This window comes from Chelonia mydas, chromosome 1, assembly GCF_015237465.2.
Source record: "Chelonia mydas isolate rCheMyd1 chromosome 1, rCheMyd1.pri.v2, whole genome shotgun sequence".
NCBI classification, from domain to species: Eukaryota; Metazoa; Chordata; order Testudines; family Cheloniidae; genus Chelonia; species Chelonia mydas.
The window spans coordinates 319,670,727-319,695,872 of NC_057849.1; the positions used below are offsets into that span (position 1 = coordinate 319,670,727).

The following is a 25,146-nucleotide window of genomic DNA, read 5'->3' on the forward strand; positions in this document are numbered from 1 at the left end:
GAAGATAATCACAAATGGCTGCAATGAATGAATGAATGAATGAATGCAAACACACAGCTGTGATGACAGAAAAGCTGCTGTATAGACATAAAGCAAACTGAGTTACTTGCAACTGGTTACAAAATCATAGCTGGAGTTGCAGAGTGGACAGGACTAAAATGGAATCATCTTGTAACTGGGTTGAGGGACAACTGTGTAATAACTAGACCCCTTTATATAGCTCTGTTTGTAGGGAGGAGGACCTTAAGTCCCCACTGGTTGCTCCTGGTGTGCGTGAGCAGACACACACAGCTCACAGAATGAAACAGTCTGTACAGTTCATCTTGTTTTATCCTTTAAAGTTTTACTTCTGGGTTAAAAATTGTATTTAAAAATTCTTTTCCTGTGTTACTAATAATGCCTTACATTATTGAAACCGAAAACTTCTAACTTTCACCATTTATATTGTTTGTTTTTCTGCGTTACACTTAGCTTTGACCAGTGATGAGCTGCCAAAATCTTAACAACCGGTTCCCTATAAAAAGTTCTGATTTAAGGGATGTGCCAAGAGGTGGAGGGGGCGTAGTGGCAGGGATGAGATTGCACAGATGCAAAAGGGGCTTTTGTTGCAGAGAGGGAGTAGCACAAGGGAGAAGTTGGTTCCTAGAATCATAGAATATCAGGGTTGGAAGAGACCTCAGAGGGTCATCTAGTCCAACCCCCTGCTCAAAGCAGAACCAAACCCCAATTTTTGCCCCAGATCCCTAAATGGCCCCCTTAAGGATTGAGCTCACAACCCTGGGTTTAGCAGGCTAATGCTCAAACCACTGAGCTCTCTTTCTCTATATATAACCACAGAGGCCCCATCCAGCCGCCAGGCCACACCTCCACCAGCAGCCCATAGCAGTGGGTCTCTGTAGTCCCCAAGGTCATGATTACCTTGGGAATATGGATCATGACAGAAAACGTTGGCTGAATGAGCTGACTGCCCTTTGTGACGACCAAGGCAGTTATGTTTAAAAACGTGTTAGCCGAAGAGTTAACTATGATCCACTATCACATGGTGGAACACACCTTGACCCTGTCTACACTAGGTGCTAAGTTGCCTTTAGCCACGTTAGTTAAGGCGGGTGAGCGAACAGGGTGCCTAACGTGGTGCATTTCCCCAGCGCAGACGTGGCCCCGCTGAGGAGCATGGCCAAGCGCAGCGCTGCAAACATTGGCAAGAGCCCGCAGGAACTATGCACTCTGTAAACAACTAGCACGATTTGGCGTTGCGGGCAGAAACAAAGGCGAGGACTGGAGCTGCCGCGGAGCCCGCTGCAGCCGCATCAGCTCCTCTCCTGGGTCCGGGGCCGCAGCCCCCACCCACCTCCAGCGCCTGCGTGAAGGCGCCTCCCAGCCCCTCTCCGCCTGAAAGTTTCTTCTCTCCGGGCAGTGCCGGGCTCGGGGCTGGAGGAGCCGGGCGCTGGGGGCGAGGACGCGCCGCGTGCGCTGCTTTCCTGTTGGCCGCCGCGTAGTCAGGGACCGTCTCCCTCGGAGCCCATCGCCTCCTTTGCGGGCACATAGGGCGAAGCTGGGCGAGCGCTTTCTCCTGCCTCCCTTCCCGGCGCGCGTGGGGAGATGGGCTGCCTGCAGACGTACCTTGGCGCTCTCCTAGGTAATTCGCGCGGCCCCTGTTTGCCTTGTGCCGCCCCCCCCCGGCTTGCCCCGCTCGGCCCCAGGGCAGTAGCGGGGGCAGCGTTGCCAGACAGTCCCGTCGCGCTCACCCCCAGCCGCGGGCTGGGATCCGAGGGTCTCGGTAGCTGGGCTGAGCCGCCCAGAGCCCAACTTGCTGCGGCTGGCAAGCGACTCCCCCAGCCGCCGCCAGCTGCCCGTGGCCCGCACGGGCACGTCCCTGCAATAGCTCCGGGCCGGGCAGCGCGGCCAGGTTAGGACCAGCGTTGCCTCCCGCGCAGACAGCTGGGGCTGTGGGATCCTGGAGCGGTGCAGGCGCGCTCACCTGGGGGGTGCGCTGAGCCCCCGGGGGGGGGGGGTCTCCGCTGCCCCCGGTAGCTCTGCCCCGGGGTGTCCGCGCCCCCCCCCCCCCATGCCCCGAGCGCGCCCCGCGCCCGGGACCTGCTGCCCCCTGCCCGGCCTCGCTGCCCGCCTCACCCGCTCTGCCTTCCCCCGTGCAGGGCTGTGGGCCGCCGCCCTGGCTCAGGAGCCCGAGTACAGCTACGGGTGCGCCGAGGGCAGCTGCTACCCGGCCACCGGCGACCTGCTGATCGGCCGCGCCTCGCAGCTGTCCGCCAGCTCCACGTGCGGGCTCCACCGGCCCGAGCCCTACTGCATCGTGAGCCACCTCCAGGTAAGGGCCCGGTGGGGGGAAGGGGCTGATGGCTGCACAAACAGCTGGCGCTGGGGAGGGGCGGAGAGGAAGCCGAGTGCATCCCTGGGGCTCAGCTTTGTTTGCACAGTTGCATCCGTCCTGCGTTTCCTGCCCGGGATTGTCTGGCTGCCGGGATGGAAGGAAGCACCTTCTCCCAGGAAAGGAGCGGGGGAGTCGGGCGGGAGCGCAGGGGCAAAGGCTGTACCTGCCTGGGAGTGCTGTGCTGAGGGGGGCCAACACCACTCCTCCCCCCCATCCCACTGCTGGGGCTCTGCGCCCAGTGCTAGCCACTGGCACGTCCCATTCCCCTGTTCCCCTAAGCCCTGATCCGGAATCGGAGCCCTCCTCCCCCCAGCTCTGTAAAAGAGTGAGCATCCAGCATGGCCCTGAAAGCCATGAGTGTCACCCAGCCCTCTTGGGAGATGCTTCATCACATGTGACATTTGAAACTAGACTGGCCAAAGCTAGGACAATTCTGTATGGAACAATCCTGCGGGGGCTGGGAGCAGGATCCCTCCTCCCTCTAACAGTGATGAGTCTTTTGTGCTCCTCAGATTAAACTAACCTGAACTACTATACTTCTAAACAGAAAATGTTCTTATATGCAATCTGGCCAATGGTAACTGCATTATTTAGTATTAAAAATACTAACTCCTCCCACCCACCCAACACAACACTAAATAAGATGAACAATATATTGGGTGTTATACTAAATCGGGGGCCCTTGAGTTGCTTGGGGCCCTAAGCAATTGGTTAGTCTGTTTAGGCCTAGTGCCACCACTGGCAGTAGTATTGCGGAAAAGGATTGGGGGTTATAATGGATCATATATTAAATGTGAGTTAACAATGGGATGCAGTTGCGAAAAAGGCTAATGTCATTCTGGGGTATATGTCATATATAAGACACAGCAGGTCTTGTTCTGCTCTACCCGGCACTGGTGAGATCCCATCTAGAGTACTGTGTCCAATTTTGGGTGCCACACTTCAAGAAAGATGTGGACAACTTGGAAAGAATGCAAAGGAGATTGACAAAAATGATAAAAGGCTTAGAAAACCTGATCTATGAGAAAAGGTTTTAAAAAATGGTCATGTTTAGTCTTGAGTAAAGAAGATTGGGGGGGAGGTAAAGGAGGACCTGCTAAGTCTTTAAATATGTTAAGAGCTGTTAAGAGGAGAGTGATCAATCAAGTGTTCTCCATGTCCACTGAAAGTAGGCCAGGAAGTAATGGGCTTAATCTGCAGCACAGGAAATCTAGGTTAGATATTAGGAAAAACTTTCTAACAATAAGGATAGTACAGTATGGGAATAGGTTTCCAAGGGAGGTTGTGGAATCCCCTTAAGAACAGGTTAGACAAATATTTGTTCTGCCTCATTGTAGGGGGATGGGCTAGATGACCTCTCAAGGTCCCCTCCAGCCCTAGATTTCTCTAATTCTGTGATATAGAGGCAGTATAAATAGCATGTCTAGCTATTTGCACCCCTAATGTACTTATACGTTTAAACCCAATTTAACTAGATAAGTTAAGTAATAATGTGGCACAGGGAGTTCAATTCATACTTTTTCAGGCTTGTACAGAGCCGTCTAGACTACTTCCTGAATCAAAGTCGGTCTGTAGTTACATTTATAGTTTAAATACTGGCATTTGGCTTGAGGGAGGGTAGTTAAATCTGTATGTGTCATCAAAGAAAACAAATAAAGTTGTCCTTGCTTCTCTAGTTCCTCTCTTTAAATAGAAAATATGACTTTATGTGAAAAATAGTTTAGCAAATTCCAGGTTTCCAAGACAGAAGGGACTATGGGTACATGTAAAAAAACCAGTCAGTATAAATGGAGCTATATTACATTTGAAAGTAGATAAATAATCTCAACCTGAGTTTACAATGTCAAAAACACTAGCCCAAATTCTGTTGTTCTAAGTGGAGCAAAACTCCGTCTGAAAGCAATGGGAGTCTTGTTCCATTCAGGACCGTAGAATTTGGCCCAAAGTATATTGCTTCATAGTATACTTGAACAAACGTGTTGTGTCAGCTCGTTTAGTATGACAGTGCGCTCAGCACTTTGCAGGATTGGGCCCCACTATGGCTATAGTAAAATTTCTGACATAACTTGCAAGATTTCAAGTGTTCCCTTATTTTTATTCTTGCAATTAAATATTCTGAGTCAGCATTGTATCCTTGGTTGCTTTTGTTGCTCCCCGCCTCCCCCTCAAAGGTACAGAGTATGGCAGAAAAGACATGGTTAGAAGGGGGATTCTGAAATTTGCCACCTCTCTCTGGCAAAAATAGGATTTGCGGATGCTCAGAAGTCTGTGAGAGTGAACCCTTAGGGAACTGTCCTGCTCCAATTTAAATAACAGACATCTTTGACCCTGATTTCACTGGCGGGAGGATTGGGTCTATATTTGGGACCCCTATTCTGGCTGGTTTGGGAGTGCTCATATAGATTAGCCCAAATAATCTGACTGTATGGGAAAATGATAGGGACATGCATAACGAATTGAGAGGATACACAGACCACAGAGACTTGTCTTGATTTGTTTGCTCATGGCAGGAATGATCCTGGGCTTGTGGAGTATGAACTCTGTGACTGGGGACTACCAGGAAAAGGGCGCCATAATTGGCACTGAACTGTGTGAAACAGCATCACTTACTGTATACTGTAGCAACATCTCTAATGCTCAGATCCTTGACTGCTGAGGTGCTGTTTTACTAAGGGCTGAGTGAATGTGAATGTAGCCTCCACTCTGCCAACAAGGCCATCCTTAACTGCCTATTTGTCCAGTGTTTGGACATGCCCCATTCTGCTTTTTGCCATGCTTCCCCTTATGCTTGCTTGGAAGGAGCGCCCAGTCAAAAATCCCCAGTACCACCACATTGTCCTCTTTTGAATCTCTCCATAAAACCCATCCGAGCCATGATGCCCACATAACACTTGACAATAGTTATTGGCTCCTGCACTGTGACCAGCTGCGTATTGAAGCTGTTTTACCGTTATCTCAAGCTCCCCCTGTTGGTCTGTCATATCCATCTATTGTCTCTCGTCTTACATTTAGATGTAAACTCCTTTGGGCAGGGACTGTCTCTTCGTTATATCTGTGCAGTGCCTATCACAAGTGGCTCTGGCATATTAGGCACCTTTACAATACGAATGAATAGATAATGACAGCTGTTATGTTGCGCTTGTTCTGTGGAGGAGGGTTAGTCACTGAGGCCCATGATTTCAAACAGGTGCAACTTGGGGCTGCATGCACAAGTTAGGGTTGCATTTGTGCTCATAACCATATGTGTGCTCAACCTAAGTATATGCTTGAAAATTTGGACTCAGTGGTGAAATTCCACCCTAGTAAATAGGACCTACACTAAAGCTTTACAGGGGACTTTGAGCTGCACAGGGCTTTGTCCAGGATATCTGTAACTTGGAGAAGCAAACACTACTTCACAGAGCATTTGAACTTGTTGTTTTCTGGGTCTATGTTTCAGCATACATCAGATTAATAGTTTTCTGTAAGCATTAATATTTACTTTTGAATTGTGCTAGAGAGTAATTATTCCCAGGGATAGTCCCTGGAATTAGTTTTAAGTAAAACATACTTCCAATAAAACTAAAAGCTTATTGAATTCCTGTCATATTTTTCCCTTTGGCCTTCAATTTACATTAATTTAAGAGTAAATTATGCTTTCTTTCATTTTTAAAGTAAAAAAACAAATCTTTTTGATTCACTCTACCAAAGGCACGAAGAGCTAGACGTAACACTAATGCAAAATAAGTTTATCTTCAGGGAACAACTATTACTTTTTTGATACAATAACCAACGCTAAGACTAATAAGTTAATTGTCTTATTATTTCAGGAGGACAAAAAATGTTTCACCTGCAATTCCCTGTTCCCCTTCCACGAGACTCTCAACTCCGATAGCCATCTTATTGAAAATGTGGTCACAACATTTGCTCCAAACCGCCTCAAGCTGTGGTGGCAGTCAGAAAATGGTATGTAGTTCATCTGAGGATCTTTTCTAGTGAACTGAATTGGTCACCCTTGATTGATTTAAAGGTTCCAGTGTGTTTTGTTATCTGAAGGGTTGTTAGTGCTGCATGGAGCATTAGTGTGTTAAGCACAGATCCCTTGGTAAAGCTAGATTCTTTGATTTATACTTGAGTGGTGTTTTATTATAAACAGTCTTATGAACTTTAGGAGTGCTGGAAAAAAGTATAATATAAGCTTTAAGGAATCTCTTATTAAGGTTTTTTAAAAATATATGGATTTTGTATATTGTGCCCAAATCTCTTGTGCTTAGTGGAGTGAGCAAAGGGGGAGGAAACAGCCCCCAAGGAGCATCCCAGTGCAGAGCAGCCAGAACAGCTGTACACTGTTGTTCCTTCCAGCCTCTGGCATAGCATGCCTGTCAGTGGAGGGAGGAGGCGTGGCTAGAGTGCACAGTGCTCAAGCCATTGTCACCCAAGTACCCTGAGGCTGGTCCAGTTTATGCCATGGACTGGACAGGACTCCTACAGCTTAAAGCCCCTTTGGCTCTGCCCTTCAGGAGGAGTGAAGAATCAGAGCCACTCTCTCAATATTCACTATCACCTCACTTCTCTACTCAGGCTATGTATTCATCTGCCAAACAATATAAATGAACAAAGCAAGCAAATCAAAGCAAATAAAAACTACACACATTAGTTTCGTGGGTTTTTTTCCCCCTCTAAAATTTCTTTCCAGAGTAAGCCACTCCTTTTTACTTTTACAGCTGTGCTCCCAGCCTGCCTGAATTTCCTCAAGCTCCTAAGAATTTCCTAAAGCTCCTAAGATAACCGTTAAAAAAAAAAAAAAAAAAAAAAAAGTATGGAAGGCATAGTATTTGGCAAATATGTTGGCAAAGGCTCTTATTGTAACTTAACGAACACTGTGATGTTTTGAAAAACTCTTTATTAGCCCACTAAAAAGAAGTTTACATGATGTCCTTTTTTAACAAGTGAGATTAATCCAGCTAGCTATCTGTCTCCACTGTTTCTAGTTTAGCATTCCAGATAACTCATGTTTTTTGCAATAGACTTGGCAACCTACCAACAGAAAAGTTTTAGCTTATAAGGTCACGCAAATGTCCCTCAAAAATAAACAACAAATGATTCTTTCTTTCTCCATGTAGGCATAAAACAGCAAGGATCGTTGTATTTCTATGTGTTCCCCACACAAAATTATAGCTATTTAAAAATTGGAAAGCACCATATTTCTTTGGGTTATTCTACTTGTCTTCCTCTCCTCCCCTCCCCACACCCCTTTAAATCATCTTATTTGTTTTTATGCTACAAACTAGAATGTAATGAGTTTCCAGCTGTTTCAAGAGATCTTTTCACATGCATCAAATAACTGGTTGTGTTATCTTCCTTCAGTATACAGTCCTAAAATTTTGATCATTTATAGTTATACAAATTGAAAAATCTCTCTCTTGCTGCTGGTAAGTTGGAAAGCTTTCATTAATGAGTGAGGGGACCTGAAAAGTCAATTTCTGTAAAATTTAACCTTTCATTTGAAAAACAATTGTAGGCTTCTATCCCTTACAGTTATAAAAATAATCTTTCAACTGTGAACCCCTGCAGTGCAATCTCTGACTGTGTAGACAAAGGGCTCCTATGCCTCTGTTTCTGCCCATAAGTTTCCCCAAGCAGCTGCTGAGTGAAATTAGAAAAAGAAAAGAATCTGGTGGGTTTCATTGCTGATATTCAGGAAGTTGTAGGCAGGTGTATGGCAGTTTCATGATACAGTAGACCCTCAGAGTTACGAACTGATCAGTCAATTACACGCCTCATTTGGAACCAGAAGTATGCACTCAGGCAGCAGCAGAGGTAAAAGAGAAAAAAGCAAATACAGTTCAGTATTGTGTTAAACTACTAAAAATATAAAGGGAAAGTTTAAAAAAAAATTGACAAGGTGGGGAAATTGTTTTTGTGCTGTTTCATTTAAATTTGAGATAGTTAAAAGCTGCATTTTTCTTCTGCATAGTAAAGTTTCAAAGCTGTATTAAGTCAGTGTTCAGTTGTAAACTTCTAAAAGAACAACCATAACATTTTATTCAGAGTTACAAACAACCTTCATTCCCAAGGTGTTGGTAACGCTGGGGTTCTACTGTACCACTCAGAAAACTATGTGCCACATCAGAGGCAGGTATGGGGGATATACATGGCTGAGGAGGATTTGGGAAATAGGCTGGGGGAGAGTAGCAAAGACACCTTCACTTCCTTGGGATAGCCAGGAGGCTCTGAAGTCAAGGTCAAAGAAGAGAGAGGAAAAAGCTCCCACCCAACAAGCAGAGGTTGGGGGCAGGTGTGTGTGTGTCTTACAACTGGAGAGACCCACTGCCAGAGGCTGATACTAGAACTGGAGCCCTCAGCCAGTGTCCAGCATCACCACTATGGTATGAATTCCATCACCCTGAATCTTATCAGCAGCTGAGGGACGGGGCAGGGCTTCTCATCAGGGCATTATAAGGGAGGCCACTTCCAGTCCCCCGGCTATCTTTTTGTATCTGCCTCTGTCTAGCAACTTTAGTTCTGTTATACAAACCAAGATAAGGGTAATCCAGTCTCATGCTTTGGGTGTATGCTGATTGACACAGGGGACAGGAAAGAATGCCCCAGCTCCTTCTGTTATGCAGCATTGCGTAACTGGCTAGAAGTGAAATCAATATCCTCGTCTGTAAAACTAGAATTAAATAGGCTTTGGGCAGGGACCTACCTGGGGCTTAGGGAAGTTTGTTGGTACTAGTCCAGTTAATTCAGGCCCTCGCCTGATCACTAGGCTGCCCCAAACACCCGTGTTCCTAGGCAGAGAGCCATTTGCAGAATTCCAGAATCCCTCTGCATGAGAGCTCAGCAGTCCAGCTCCTAGCAGAAAGAATCATGGTGCATTTCCATTGCACGTCAGGCCTTTCGCTCATGCAGAGTGAAGTGAGGGCCAGGATTTCATCCTTAGTGGACTGTAGAGTTTTTCACTTTCTTCTAAAGCATCCGATAGAGGCCTCTGCAGAAGGCTGGATACCAGACTAGTTCTGCATTGTGTGTGATCTTGTGTGTGAATCACTTAACCTCCCCATGCCTGAGTAATGGGGTATTGTAAAATGTAAATGTAAAATGTAAAATCTGTAAAACGGGGTAATGATACTGGAAATACCTCAACTACTGGGGTAAAGTGAAATATGCTAAATGTCATACAGACTAAATACATGTTCAGCACTGTATAAGAAATAATATCTCCAATTGGCAATCCCATGTAATGTGATGTTTAGGAAGTTTGCAAACACTGTGTCTTCACTGCAATTCCCTAATGTTTATTGTAGTGCTAATCCATACATTGTTCTGTCACAACATAACAGCCAAAGTCAAGAAAAAGATCCTTATGCTACCAGAATGAGGGTCTCTTAGGAAAATGATGAAGTTATTGCTGAGAAATGTTCCTGTTTACTGTAGAATATCCTTTTTCTGCCTTTAGGTTTGGAAAATGTAACTCTCCAGCTGGATCTGGAAGCTGAATTCCATTTCACTCATCTCATTATGACCTTCAAGGTAAAGAATCCATAGCATTCTCACAAATCACAGACTGGAGCACTGTGTAATCTAACATCTGTCATGGAGGGCAGTTGTGGGCTTAACTGGTTATTTAGACTAAGATAGATAGATATATATAATGTTCAAGTTTTGAAGATACAGGCTTTAATAAATGCATTAAAAATGCTGTTAATATTGGAATGCAGGGGAGATGGACTTCATAAGCCTGTTGGTGTCAAATTTTTAATTGACGATCTTTGTATAAACAGATAAGTTTCTGCTTTGAATAAATCCAAAACTCATAAAATAGAAGGAGATTAAAGCGCTCTTCTGTTGCTCACTTGCATTTTATATTTGGGTTTTTGTAGCAAAAATGGAACTGTGGGGTCTTACCATCATTTTAGACTTCAAGATTGTGGAAGTGTGCAAAAACTGTGCTTTGGGTTATCTGTTTGCTCTTTGTGCGTTTTGTATTTTACAAGATCATTATCAAAATCAACATAGCTGCAAGTTTTTTGTTTTGTTTTGTAAGCAATCATTTTCACTTGGCAAATGAAAATGTGTCCAAGAGGACATCTGTGCCTTTGTTTCCTTTCAAACAGATGTCCTGGAGAGAGAGATTATGTACCATGTGTCTCAAAGTACATTTTATTATGAAGGCATTAGTAGTGACTCCATAGCTGAATTTAATCTCTGCATTTTACATGCTAACTTTCTAGGACAACTGAATACTCTATAATATCCCTGGGCTACATCTCAAACACACACCTCTACTTCCACCATGACCCATCACATGTTACTCTCCCACAGGGTGGCACCCCACCAAGCCCCCATATTTCCTTACCAAACTCAGCTTCTAAACACTGGTATGTATAAATGTCTGTGTGTATTAGGATTTAAAAACTGAATGTGGTAGGGCAGTATGGGGTCATGGCGAAAGATGGAAGGAGAGATTTATTAAGGAGGACTGGATTGGGACATGTGGGAACAGGATTGCTTAAGGGGAGTGAGCCTGGGGAAAATTAGTCTATGCACAGAGAATTGTGGAGCAAGGGACAGGACTGAGAGTGGCAGGAGGAAGAGTGCAGCAATGCAAGGGGTTGCAGGGCTGTGTGAAAGGCATAGTAGTAGGGGTTGCCAACTTTATAATCACACAAAACTGAACACCCCTTCCCCGAGGCCCCACCCCCACTCGCTTTATCTTCCCTCCCTCCATTGCTCATTCTTCCCCACCCTCATTCACTTTCACCAGGCTGGGGCGGGGGTTAGGGTGTGGGAGGGGGCTCTGGTCTGGGGCCTACGGGTTTGGAGTGCGCGATGGGTGGTGGGCTCTGGGATGGGGCTGGGGATGAGGGATTTGCGGTGAAGGGGAGGTCTCTGGCTGGGGATGTGGGCTCTGGGATGGGGCGGGATGAGGCGTTTGGGGTGCAAGAGGGGGCTCAGGGCTGGGGAGGGGTCTTGGGGTGGAGGTGCAGGCTCTGTGATTGAGTTTGGGTGCGGGAGGGGACTCTGGGCTGGGGTAGGGGCTTGCGGTGTGGGAGGAGGTTTGGGGTACAGGGTCCCAGCGGCGCTTACCACAGCTCTCAGGAAGCAGCCACCAGGCCCCTGCGGCCCCTAGGCTCATGGACAGCTGGGGAGGCTCCGCGTGCTGTCCTCACACCCACAGGCGCCACCCCACAGCTTCCATTGGTCGGAGTTCCTGGCCAATGGGAGCTGCGGAGCCGGCACTCAGGTTGGGGGCAGCGTGCAGAGCCTCCCTGGCCACCCATAAGCCTAGGGGCTGCGGACTGGACTCTTAACGCATGGTCAGCGGTGCCAGCCAGAGCCACCAGGGTCCCTTTTCAACTGGGCATTCCAGTCGAAAACCAGATCCTACATAGTAAGGATCCTTAGATTATAAGATCTTTGGGAAGGCGCTGTCTTTTTGTTCTGTTTTTTTACAGTGCCTAAAATAATGGGGCTCTGGGCTAATACTGGGGTTCCGAAGTGCTAAATCAAATTATGAATAATAATACATATAATTGTTGATGGCTATTCATGCGAATAGTCATCAGATACTTCCTAAAAAGCCTGGCAAATTTCCTTACACCAAAAATCTTGGTTAATTTTGAATTAAGGCTGCTTCTCACTCAAATGCAAAACTTTACTCTGATCTTGTACCTTTTTTATGGGCAATAGACCTATTTAATGCTGCATGTACGCCTGTTGGTTTGATGTGTCCTTGTCTGGGTGAGGTCAGAGTGAAGGGTTTGTGTTTGGGTGTGATCGTGAGGGATTAAATACATGCATTGTGAGTGCTCCTGTGTTCAAAGTGGAAGTGAGTTTGCTGTGTAGTTGTGGCTATGGAGAGTGTTCGGGTGGAAAGGCGTGAAATTTGAGATTGGTATGGATGTGAATGTTGATTTCAATGATGACATTATTGATTTTTAGTAATTGCTTTGGTGGGATTTGCTCTTAACTCTTAAATTATCAAATTCTAGTTTGTAGGACACAAGTTAGTACTGTGGATGGTCGTTTTAGCTAAGCAGGAAAACTGATTTTAAATTTTAAAAAATTTAAAAAATTAAAAATTTTAAAACTGATAGACCTACTTTTGTGTTTGGCTTTTGGAGGGTCTTGCCTACATATATAAAACAAATGAATTAACTGTTGCTGACATTGTCCCCTCCGTGCAAGTCATGTATTAAACCATATATTAATTTAGTTGTCTGAAATGCTGGTAGGTAAGGAGAAAAACTATTCATATAAAATAAAGAAAGGATTAGATTGTATCAGATCATGTCAAAGTTTGGTCAAAGTCAGTTAAAGCAAAGTCATTATGGATCCTGGGAGCAGAGTCTTATAAAACTGGCTGAGGATGAATTTCTTAATCTGGTGGGGAAAAGACCAGTTTCAGTTGCCTATTCAACCAACAAGACAATTGTTAGAGCACTAAGAAAGATCATGCAGACAGATTAGGATTGCCAACTTTCTAATCGCATAAAAGCGAACACCCTAGCCCCGCCCCGTCCCTGAGGCCCTGCCCCCCCACTCACTACATTCCCCCTCCCTTGGTGGCTCGCTCTCCCCCACTCTCACTCACTTTCCCTGGGCTGGGGCAGGTGGTTGGGGTGCATGAGGGGGTGAGGGCTCTAAATGGGGGTCCAGGCTCCGGCCTGGGGCCAGAAATGAGGGGTTCAGGGTACGGGAGTGGGCTCTGGGCTGGGGCCGAGAGTTGGGGTGTGGGAGGGGGTGATGGTTCCAGCTGGGGGTGCGGGCTCTGGGGTGGGGCCGGGGGTGAAGGGTTTGGAGTGTAGGAGGGGGGTTCCAGGCTGGGGGGGATGGGGTTGAGGGCTTCAGAGTGTGGGAGGAGGCTGCAGGTTGAGGCAGGGAGTTGGGATGCAGGAGGGGGGTGAGGGCTCTGGGGTGGGGCCGGAAAAATGGAAAAATATTACCATTGTTCTGTATGTGTGACTTGACAAGAGACCAAGGATAAGAAAGGGGAAATATGTATAACTGGATTCCCTCCTCTGTGCTCCATCGTTCCAGGCCCCGCCCCATCTGACAGGAAATGAGAGGCCTCTTAGATCTTCCTGTGAGCCAGGACTGACTGGGATATAAAATGAGGAGCTACAGTAACTGGGGAATCTGCACTTTTTTCACTGACCTTAAAAAAATAATCATCTTTCTCCAAGTATTTCTCTCTTACCTTCATTTTAAATAGGAATCTGAAGTCTTAGTAGCTTACAGTAAACAATCCTTTATTCTAAGTTTGTGTGTTGCATTATGAGTATGTTTAAATGTCTGCGTACCTATAATTAGAAATATCATTCTAAAGATACTCTCTGATTAGATTTGCATGATTCAAATGAAGGCCTTACCATAATCTGTCTCCAAAAACTAGCTGTAGCTCACGAAAGTTTATGCTCAAATAAATTTGTTAGTCTCTAAGGTGCCACAAGTACTCCTTTTCTTTGTGTGTAATAGCAGTAGTAAAAAGAAAATTGGGACGAAAATAGAAAAAATATCATTCTATAGAAGAAGTCTTGAAATTCAGGCACACGAGTTGCTCCTTCTAACAATTGATTCCAAATAATATTTAATAGTATATAACCATTTGCTGTTTTTTGGTTTTTTTAAGACATTCCGCCCAGCTGCAATGCTAATAGAAAGATCATCTGATTTTGGAAAAACCTGGAAAGTATATAGATACTTTGCATATGACTGTGAGAACTCCTTTCCTGGTGTTTCAACTGGACCCATGAAGAAAGTAGACGATATCATTTGTGATTCCCGATATTCTGACATTGAACCTTCAACTGAGGGAGAGGTTGGAGGTTATTTTTATATATAATGAAGACTTTTTCTCTGCACATTTCAAGATCCCTTATTTTAAGGTTGATTCTTTCATTTTTCATTTTTCTTTAGGTCATATATCGTGCTTTAGATCCAGCTTTTAGAATTGAAGACCCATATAGTCCAAGAATTCAAAGTATGTACATAGTTACTTTTCTTTCGCATTCTAACTCTTGTATTTTTAAATGGGGGGAAAAAAAAAACTACAAGCAAAAAATCAGCCCCAGTACGGCCTCAGAACTGCACCAGGAACCAGGGGTCCGCTCCACTGACTTTAATGGGTCTCCACATGGGAATAAGAACCAGTGTTGCCAACTCATGGGTTTTTATCATGAGCCTCATTACAGCTGATGTTTTTCGTACAGGCTCAACTCCTGGTGTCATGGGATTATGTGAGAATCTCCACTTCCATTTTTTTTTTTTTTTTTTTTAAAAGGTGTGTGGGGGGAATTCTAAACCTCATTGTTTCAGAGAAGAGCTTGAAAATGTGACCCCTCCCCCGCCAAAGAAAGCTGATAAATAAAACCCCAAATTTATGATTATTTTTTTAAATCTCATGATATTTTTAGCTAAGCTAAAGATTTTTGTGGGTCTGACTCATGATTGTTGGAGTTGGCAATACTGAGTGCCTGCCCACACTGATCTGATTGTAGGATTCACTCCTAAGACATTAAAAGTAATGCATCAATTATTTACAGTTATTGGGACAAAGGAATGCAAACACACAAATCTGCTGCTGTATGAAAGCATACAATTTGAAAAAGAAACTTCTTTAGGCACTTTACTTGCATAAGGACAACAGGATTTGGCTTTAGTTTAAGTTAGTATCTAACAGTGTAAAGCTGCCTGGATGAGAGAGCAAAGGAAAAGAACTCCAGTAGAAGGCTGTGTGCTGGCTGCTACATTGATTCAGTGTTTTCTGTTTAACCAAAGTTTAAAAAGAGAAATTTATAAGGAATTCTATTTTTACTAGCTTAGGCCGAGGGTATTTTCAAACATGGGAGAAAAACAAGGTTTTAATAATATCAAGGCAGAAAGAGTCAAAGGTCAAATTAATTGCTATAATGTTGTCTTCCTGCGAGACCTCTTCCTGTGAGAACAGTTACTTTTTATTTGGTAGGATCAAGATGGTGGTTTTTCCCCTCAAAATACAATTAATTGTATTCAAAGGGTGTGAGGGCATATAAAGAAGAGGATTATATTTGTATCCTAAGTGTTTCTGCAATTTCCATCTCAAGTTCTTCCAAACATGCACACAGTCTTTGAAGCTCATACTCCACTTGTCAGTACTTCCTTAATATTAACCCCGACCCATTTTACATTTTAAATCCGAAATGTGGTTGAAAACTAAGACATCTGTTGTGGCACTGATGCATGTGCCATTAATGTTAATATTCTGTGGATGTATGTATCAACAGCAAAATAAATCCCAGTTTTGTTTAAATTAATCTAGTGTATATATAGTGATCATATTGGGGGGGAAAACAATTAATCTCTGGTATTTGTAGCTGGAGGATTCAGTGAGGGAAATTTGTATTTAAACAAGATGAAGTCTTGTTTACAATCTCAGATATTATATTATATCTTGACATAGAAAATTGCTCTGTGTGAGGTTTCCCATAATTTATGATCTGCAGTTTTCTTGGTTTCCTTCAGTTCATAGAAGTCAGTAGCTAATTCAAGCAACTGTTTGTTTGCTTTTTTCCTTGCAGACCTATTAAAAATCACCAATTTAAGAATCAGTTTCACCAAGTTACATACATTGGGAGACAACCTCTTGGATTCTAGAATGGAAATCAAAGAAAAGTACTACTATGCAATTTACGACATGGTGGTTCGTGGGAACTGTTTCTGTTATGGCCATGCCAGTGAGTGTGCACCAGTGGACGGCTTTAATGAAGAGGTGGAAGGAATGGTAAATGCTCACACTTTTTCACACTTAAAACCATGTTAAAATGCCTTGAGCCTGATTCTGTCCCCTTTACTCACATTGAGAAGATGTATTACATTAGTACTAAGGTACATCAGTAAGAGTGGCAGAATTTAGCCCTTTATTTTTCTTCTTAATTTCCAAACAATAAAACAGCGTTCACCATTTTTGTTGTTGTTCAAACACCGAGAGCTGAGAGTAGTTTAAAGTTACTTTAACATCTTGAAATTTCTTCTTTCTAATTATATTAGAGAACTGATAAAAATAAAAGGAACAGTATTGTAACGGATATAAGGGAATGTATTTTTATGCAACATTGAACTAACCTATGGACCTTGTTTCTATTGAAGCAAATAGCAGGGTCAAAGGGTGAGATACTTTAATGAACAAGAACAGCACTACATTTATATTAACTAGTATAAAAAGAAAACTACAAGGGCTATCCATTTTCAGAGTTCAGCGCACAAATTGATCAACAGCAGTGCAGAAGAAAATCCTGCTGCTTTCATGTTATAATATTGTATAATAGGTCAGGTGCATTTTCCTTTCTTCTGTCAGTTTTTCCCATGATTTTTCCAAGTGGATGCAGGTAGGACTTCTGCTGGAAGGGGAAGAGATTGGGTGAGTTGCCAGCCTGAAAGCAGGGTTTGTTGGGTTGTTGTTTTGGGAAGTGGAGTTGTGTGGGAGAGGAGATTGTCATGGTTAACACAAAGTGTGAGGGAAACTTTTGGGCAGATTCATCAAGTTTTGGCCTTGTTTGTGGGAGTCTAGCCTGCCAGTCAGCATGGACTATGTACTCTGTGCCCAACCCACAGTAGCTATGGGTCTGTTTACAGCCCCACCTGCAGAGCTCAGTTCATCAGCTCAGATTCTAGAGACATATTCTTCTAGCTCTGGAGTTCCCTCCAAATTCAATCCATGGTCATCCAAGATGGCAGCAGTCACAGGAGCAACTTGTCTGATTTCAGTTCTGTATATATTGATGCTTGAGCCAGGCTTGTGATAAACATCAATTATGGTGTGGAAGAGCTTTGGCCCCCTTCCTCTAAAGCGTCTGTATTCACTGCTGGAGAAAGGTATTAGACTAGTTGACCCTATGTTCTGATGTGGCTAATCCTATTTTAATGGATTATGGACAATTTAATGATTTTGCCCTAATAGGTTACTAAGGGCATTTTGGGCTAAACTGTGTGCTCCATATTCACATTGGTGACCATTTATTCACACAGGCAATTCCATTGAAGAAAATGGGACTACTTTGTGTGGGTGAGCATTTACTCACACAGGCAAGGAACTCACAGTCTGGCCCTTTCTGTATATGATTATGTCCTCTTTAAGTGTTTTTGCTGCAATGGTAGTTGGCAAGGGTATGCCAAACGCTCACTGGTTATATTTTAGGTAGATGGGAAATGGTAAGGTACATTCCAATTTGAATGCACTCTATGTATTGTGTTGGCTTTTTCCCCTCCTTATTTTCTTTAACCAAGCATATTATATTTTTATATTTGTTTTTTATTCTTTTAAATGATAGGTCCATGGGCACTGCATGTGCAGACATAATACCAAAGGGTTAAACTGTGAACTGTGTTTGGATTTCTACCATGACTTACCATGGAGACCAGCTGAAGGACGCCATAGTAATGCATGTAAAAGTATGTTTAAATACAATACCAATTCTAAATCCTATATTCTTATTTGCTTTTAATGTTTGATGAATTTTACATAGTTGGTTCATGAGGTTTTTGTTGCATTAAATGAACTGTAAAGATATTATCTACAAGACTAATATTTCTTTAGTGAAAACATATTACTTTAGTAAAGCTGCTCTTTTTCGCCTTGTATCTTAGAGTGCAATTGTAATGGACACTCTATCCAGTGCCATTTTGATATGGCTGTATACATGGCAACCGGAAATACCAGTGGTGGAGTGTGTGATGACTGCCAGCATAACACAATGGGACGCAACTGTGAACAATGCAAACCATTTTACTTTCAGCACCCAGAGAGAGAGATACGAGATCCTAACATTTGTGAGCGTAAGTGCAATGTCATCACTCAGAATGTTGAAGCACATTGTGTCTATACTTTGATCACTAAGGCATTCAGTTAAAGAATTCCAAAGCAGCTGCACCTGTATTCTTGGGCCCCGTTCCTCTCCTTTGAGTTACTGACTGTTCATGAACAGATGTTCTATGCTTCTGATGGAGGCCTGGGGTAAGTGTGGCCTCTCTTCTTTGCTTTTTGTTTAAAAAGCGGGAAATGGCGGCCACTTGGTGACTTCACATGCAAACAATGCCGTGTCTAATGAGCTATAGCAATCAGATCTGAGAACTGTGTATTTCTTTTACTGTAGTTAATAAAGGTGTATGCAATGCTTCCTTTTTAGCATGTAACTGTGACCCACTTGGCTCCCAAAATGGTGGAATATGTGATCGCTACACTGACTTCTCTGCTGGCCTTATTGCTGGACAGTGCCGCTGTAAATTATTTGTGGAAGGGGAACGTTGCGACCTCTGCAAAGAAGGGTTCTATGGATTAAGTGCAGATAATCCCCTTGGTTGTCAATGTAAGTAGAAAATTTATGGAATGGGAATAAACTAATGTTACTTTATGTATGATCCAAAGCACTTCCTGGAATTGTTAGGGCTTGAAGAGGAACTTCTAGTGCAGCCCTTGATTTTTATTGAAGGAAGGACATGATTTGAAGATTTCAGGTGACTTGGATTCCACCCATTTCCATCAGAAGTCCTAGGTGATCTTACTGTAAACTCAGTTGAAACACTAGAGAGCCTTTCTTGGTTTCAATTTGAGTCCTTTACTTAGTCTATGGAAATCTGGCAGGGAGGTAGGGGAGGAATATAGACAGGAATGTGCAATAAAACTGCTCACTGAGAAAAGAAAGATGGTCTTACTGTAAATATTTGTATTAAATACTGTGCAAAATATAAATAAACTCTTGTGTTCTGATTTATTTACTTGCATTTCCTAATATAGCTTGTGCATGTAATCCTTTGGGAACTCTTCCTGGAGGGAATCCTTGTGATTCAGAGACAGGAAGCTGCTATTGTAAACGTCTAGCAACAGGAAGGCACTGTGAGCAGTGTCTGGTAAGTAGCCTTGCAATAAGAATAGATTTGTAATAGAAAAATACACTAATATGAAAGGGGCAGTGTAGCATGTCAGAAGTATAGAGTGAGATGGTGCCAGACTTGTGTGAGTAATTGAGAGCAGAACATGGAGAGAGAATCGATGGAAATGGGCCCTTCTGAATGTAAAGTGACAAAGAACAGGTGTTGTGACGATGGATTGGAGGGTAAGCAAGAAAGTGAGTGAGCAAGCCAGGAATATTGGAACGCTAGTGTTCAAAGAGTCAATTTTTCAAACCAGACTTGCATTTTGAGGGGCACGGTGTTGCACCGGAAGTTCATTGTGTGAGAAAATGTTCATGTTCAGCTATCTAGCTGCCTGATTGTGCCTGAAATCAGGCAGTTTACACTGAGATTATCTAAAACTTGTGCTGCCCATTAACCACCATCGCAAAACTGTCCCAGCCAGAAAGAGAGGCCTGCCGTGAAAATGAGGCCCAGGGTGCTGAGTATCTTCCCAGCCATATCGCTGTTTTTCATCAGACTAACTCCCATTACCCAAACCTCAATCAAGGCTATGATAGCTAAGGAGTGTGTGTTGTGCTGCTCTTTCTCTTATATCAAAAAAGTGAGACTTTGAAACTCCCCTGCTAGAGCACTTTCTGGGGGTTAAAAAACACGTACTGACACAACATCTCGTGAATCAGGGCTCTAAGACATTAGCATCTCAGGTACTTTGTCTGCTTTCATAGATGTCTACCTACTGTTATCTGCCCATAAACTATGTGGGAAATCTGAGCATGTCAATCTGTCTCCTGAGGACATACTGCAGAATAACAGGAACAAGTCATGCCGCATCCATGCTGAGAGCATGTTGTCAGTGCTCTATAATCTGCACTGGCTGCTGTTAAATTTCTGGGTGGAGGTCAAGGTGTTGGCTTTATCTTTCAAAGCTGTAAATGGTTGGGGATTTGGCTCCCTATGAAAATCCCTCTTTTCATGCCAGTCATAATTAATTAATTAAGGGTGGGGGAGCTGCTGGAAGGGTGCTCTCCAGGAGAAACCCTTAGCTTTGGAACGGGCTCTCACCTTCACTTTGCACCTCAAAGCTTAGATTTGTTAAGCTTTCAGATGTGCAGCAAAGCACACCCCCTGTTCTCAGGGTAAAGACAGGTTAATGGGGTGGAGTATAGTGGTTCTGTCTGGAGGTGGTTGTTCTGTGATAGACTAGGGTCTCTTATTTGTGTGGGCAGCTCAGTGGCTTTATAATAGCTTTGCAGTCTTTTTTGTATTGTTTTTAAAATTGGGATGTGCATAGAGTTCAAACTGAGTGCTTTTAAATCAACACCTCGTTACAGCATTAATGGCCTATTGTTCTGCAGCCTGAACACTGGGGCCTGAGCAATGACATGGATGGATGTCGGCCTTGTGACTGTGACCAAGGGGGAGCAATAAACAATAAGTAAGTCTCATTTCAATTACGTTCTTGTAATCATTGACTCGCTGAGCTCCACTACATTTGCTGTCCCAGCGTTCAGGCCAGATCTACAACATAGCTGTAGCAGCTGTGCCCCTGTAGTGCCATAGTGTAGGCACTTCCGACATCAACAGAAGAGATTTTTCTCTTGATGTAGTTAATCCAGTTCTCCAAGAGCTGGTAGCAAGGTCAGTGGAAGAATGTAGCCCGTTGACTTAGCCGCGTCTGCACTGGGGTTAGTTCAGTCTAGCTACGTCACGCAGAGTGTGAAATTTTTCACAACCCTGAGCAATGTGGTTAGGTCAATCTAATATTTACTTGTAGACCAGGCCTTAGGGTTTGTACCAGGGAAAGTTGGAAGCATTTTTCGCTCTGATGGAAAAGGGGGAAGCTGTAGCATAAAAAGATGGTGGTAAAAATGCCTGCCCCCTGTCTATGCTAGAGTTTCTTTCTTCCATAGCACCAGTGCATCATAATACTTACAAATGGTTATAGTGTAGACAAGACCTTAGCCTGGGGACAAGAGTGGCTTTGCTATAAGCCTTGCATACGTAACTGCACTGTGCCAAGAGCAGTCCAGGAATTGAATTGTGACTTGGAAAGTCACAGCCTGCTTCTAGTTTTCCCCTGCACTAGACCTATAGCTGATGCTGACGGGTGCATTGGGGTGGTGGAACCAAGGCTGTGGCTGTCTGCTTCCCAGCTACATGCATGGGAGTGGACATACTAACTGGGGCTGAATGGAGACTCCCGTGTCCTCCATGTTGCTGTCTTCAATATGGGAAACTAGTGCAGCAGAGTAAGGGAGTGCAGGGTGGGCGACCATCTGGCCCAGTATAACTTAGAATCTCATGAGGATTTCACTGAGCAATTTTTTACATAATTAATGCACATAAGCAAGACTCCGCCATTAGTAGCACCATGAGAATGCTAAAGATATTCATGAAATATTAAACCCACTTTTATGTACTTTGTCTACGCTTATTTTAATTTGGATGATTAAGATTTAACTAAAATAAACAACATTTTAAAAAAAACATCTCTCAGCGGGTGTTTACAAGAAAACAATTTCCTACCCTGAGACAATCTTACTTTCCTTTTCACTCTTACCAGTCTCCTTTCCCATCAGTGGCTGAGTGATTTATTCACTCTCAAAAAGAACAGGAGGACTTGTGGCACATTAGAAACTAACAAATTTATTTGAGCATAAGCTTTCATGGGCTACAGCCCACTTCATCGAATGCATGCACTGGAAAATACAGTAGGACGATTTTATATACACAGAGAACATGAAACAATGGGTGTTACCATGCACACTGTAACGAGAGCGATCAGTTAAGGTGAGCTATTACCAGCAGGAGAGAGCTCACCTTAACTGACAACTCTCGTTACAGTGTGCATGGTAACACCCATTGTTTCATGTTCTCTGTGTATATAAAATCGTCCTACTGTAACAAGAGTTGTCAGTTAAGGTGAGCTCTCTCCTGCTGGTAATAGCTCACCTTAACTGATCGCTCTCGTTATAGTGTGCATGGTAACACCCATTGTTTCATGTTCTCTGTGTATATAAAATCTCCCCACTGTATTTTCCAGTGCATGCATCCGATGAAGTGGGCTGTAGCCCATGAAAGCTTATGCTCAAATAAATTTGTTAGTTTCTAATGTGCCACAAGTACTCCTGTTCTTTTTGCGGATACAGACTAACACGGCTGCTACTCTGAAACTTATTTACTCTCAGTAATGCTAATGCCTGTTATGTGGCTATTTACTCCTCCTTGCTGTTTCCTGTGCAGATAACAACTCACTGCAGTTCATATGAACACATTCAGCTCAGCAACTTTTTATGGTGGTTGTGGGAAGGTGGGGAGGACTGTCAACCATTTTGGAGCAAGGAGTTCCAGTCTAGTCGTCCTGTGTTAACTGCAGTGATTGCAAAACCATCTAGAGAGAGGGTATCATTGACTCGCAGGAGAATGAACAGATGTGCTTTCCTTCTAGCTCTCTAAATCTCCTTAGAGAACTGTGCATTCAGCCTGAAACAATGTAATCGAACTGTCTGCATTTCACAAGTGTTTTTTCTAACTTTATAGTAGTCTTTTGGGAATGGGTGATGTTTGCCCAACCTAGGGTCATTCTGTTAAACAGCTTAATAAACAGTTTTCTGGATCCCTGATTGTGGTGTGTGGACAGAGCAACTGAAACAGCCAAAACTGGTCTGAAAACCTCCTGTGTAATTTTGAACTTTGGACTACCACCATGGAAGCAGGAGGGGTCTGGCCCAGGCAATGAAATCCATATCCAAATATGGAAAACATCCCCATAATGTTAAAATCTATCTTAGAGAGAACTTCCTTGATTCCCCTTTGGGACAGCTAAGGTATTTCTGATTTCCTTTCATTAGAAGGGCTTTTCTTCTTGGAGGAAATGAAAGCGTATGGAAGCAGAGTTTAAAGTTGTGGCCAGCGTAACTGTTGGCTTATGCTGCACTTTTTCAAATATTTGCAAATAAGCCTCAGAATGAGAGCTGGTTGAAAAACAGGGGAAAAAATTGTAATATCTTTTTTCTGTTTCACATGGTTTGAAATGGACTATTTTTTCATATTTATAACCAAAATTTATAACTAACTTTTATCAATATTTTTATTAAATTTTTTCATTTATCCAGAAGTATGCTGTGATTTTTGTTTTTTACTGAAAGCCAGTTTATTTAGTAAGTGAAGAATTTCAGTAATTTCAAAAACGAGTTTCATTTAAAAAACTATTAAAATGTCAAGAAAAACAACATTTTAATCGTGTCAACAGTTTTTGTTTTGTTCTTTGCAAAAAGTTTCATTTACAAAAAAGGCCATTTTTCATTTTTTGTGTGTGGAAAAATTCTGACCAGCTCAATGCAAGAAAAGATCTATTTTAATATTGTATGGAAAATTCCAGGACAATAAAATTAACAAAACAGACAGTCTGGGGGAAAAAGTTAGTATCTTTACTATTTAGTAAATAAAATCGCTGGTTTTGGAATCGAGAATTTTGTTATGTTAGCCTCTGTTTTAGCCCTTCTCCCAACCACCTCTGTCCCCCGTGCTTGAAGAATGACGCTGTCTTCTTCAGAGCCTTTGGGCCCTAATTTCCCAATCTTGTAAAATACTGACTTCACAAGCCCAGAGGGAAAAATAATATTTGGATGAAGTGTTGTTTGGAAGTGCTTCTTCCCTCACATAGTTTATAATGTAACAGTTAGAGATAAATATAGGAGTTCAGTAGAACCCGGAGTTATGAACTGACCAGTCAACCACACACCTCATTTGGAACCAGAAGTATGCAATCAGGCAGCAGCAGAGACCAAAAAAAAAAAAAAAAAAAAGCAAGTACGGTACTATGTTAAATTATTACAAAAATGAAGGGAAAGCAGCACTTTTCTTCTGCATAATAAAGTTTCAAAGCTGTATTAAATCAATGTTCAGTTGTAAACTTTTGAAAGAATAACCATAACGTTTTGTTCAGTTATGAACATTTATGAGTTATGAACAACCTTCATTCCCGAGGGGTTCGTAACTCTGAGGTTCTACTGTATTTTCTATCTGCTCAGTGTTCTCCTAGTATATGCACAACATAAATTAATTCACCTTACATTTCAGCTGCTCAAGTGAAACTGGCCAGTGTCCGTGCCGGCCCCATATGATTGGACGCCAGTGCAATGAAGTAGAGTCTGGCTATTACTTCATGTCATTAGACCACTACATCTATGAGGCGGAGGAAGCCAACTTTGGTCCTGTGAGTAGGAAATTTTAATGTGCAGGTTCAAGAGAAATGTGGAAAACTCTGCTGACTCTTAGTTAGCATCCCATGTTTCAAAAAAGGGCCAATGCTGTAACTATTTAGTTTTTGTAAAGATATCACTGAAAAATGTAGAATCAGATCCTATCAGAGAACTGTCAATTCACAGCTGGTAGGCTGGGTATTGATAATAATGCATGTGGTAATTTGAAGCAAAAAGGTATTTTGCCATTGTTTTTCTTTTTAAATCCATTTCCTGACTCTTCACATACGTGAAATCTGTCTCTTTTATTCCACTGCACCTAGATTTGTAAACACAGCATTTCTCAAGAATCCAGGGATTCTGTCATTGAGTCACTTTGCTTGTTTCAATAAAAATCCCACATACAGAATATGTGGCTTTTGCAAACAGACATACAAGCATCATAGCAGCTGTCCTTTTTGGTGTTATACACCTAGGTGGGGTTTCTTTTATTAATGGGTAATGATGCAGTTAAAAGTCCAAAGAAGAGCTTTATAGATGTTATTAGTTATCTCTAGTTTAGTTAGCCCTCTGTGCCCAGACTGCAAGTCCCTTTTCCTCCCCTGCCCCCTTATTAGTCGTGAATGCAACTTTACTCTTAATTCATAGTTCGCAGCTAGACTGTTATATCTGCCT

General features: G+C 42.9%; 1 protein-coding gene across 2 annotated transcripts in view; it reads left to right on the forward strand.

The window, feature by feature from the left end:
• The first annotated feature begins 1,172 nt into the window (after nucleotides 1-1,172).
• The window catches only part of LAMB1 (laminin subunit beta 1), a 70,512-nt gene continuing 46,538 nt past the window's right edge, over nucleotides 1,173-25,146 (forward strand). Inside the window, exons 1-13 of one of the 2 annotated variants that reach the window (XM_007065659.4) lie at nucleotides 1,173-1,639; nucleotides 2,157-2,329; nucleotides 6,202-6,337; nucleotides 9,834-9,907; nucleotides 14,010-14,198; nucleotides 14,297-14,360; nucleotides 15,937-16,139; nucleotides 17,686-17,806; nucleotides 18,002-18,190; nucleotides 18,541-18,720; nucleotides 19,149-19,261; nucleotides 20,623-20,702; nucleotides 24,350-24,485. In XM_007065659.4, coding sequence (XP_007065721.1) covers nucleotides 1,603-1,639; nucleotides 2,157-2,329; nucleotides 6,202-6,337; nucleotides 9,834-9,907; nucleotides 14,010-14,198; nucleotides 14,297-14,360; nucleotides 15,937-16,139; nucleotides 17,686-17,806; nucleotides 18,002-18,190; nucleotides 18,541-18,720; nucleotides 19,149-19,261; nucleotides 20,623-20,702; nucleotides 24,350-24,485 — 1,695 coding nt within the window. In that variant the 5' untranslated portion in view covers nucleotides 1,173-1,602. The remainder of the gene's footprint in view (nucleotides 1,640-2,156; nucleotides 2,330-6,201; nucleotides 6,338-9,833; nucleotides 9,908-14,009; nucleotides 14,199-14,296; nucleotides 14,361-15,936; nucleotides 16,140-17,685; nucleotides 17,807-18,001; nucleotides 18,191-18,540; nucleotides 18,721-19,148; nucleotides 19,262-20,622; nucleotides 20,703-24,349; nucleotides 24,486-25,146) is intronic. The other variant, XM_037889124.2, reaches the window with a different exon arrangement.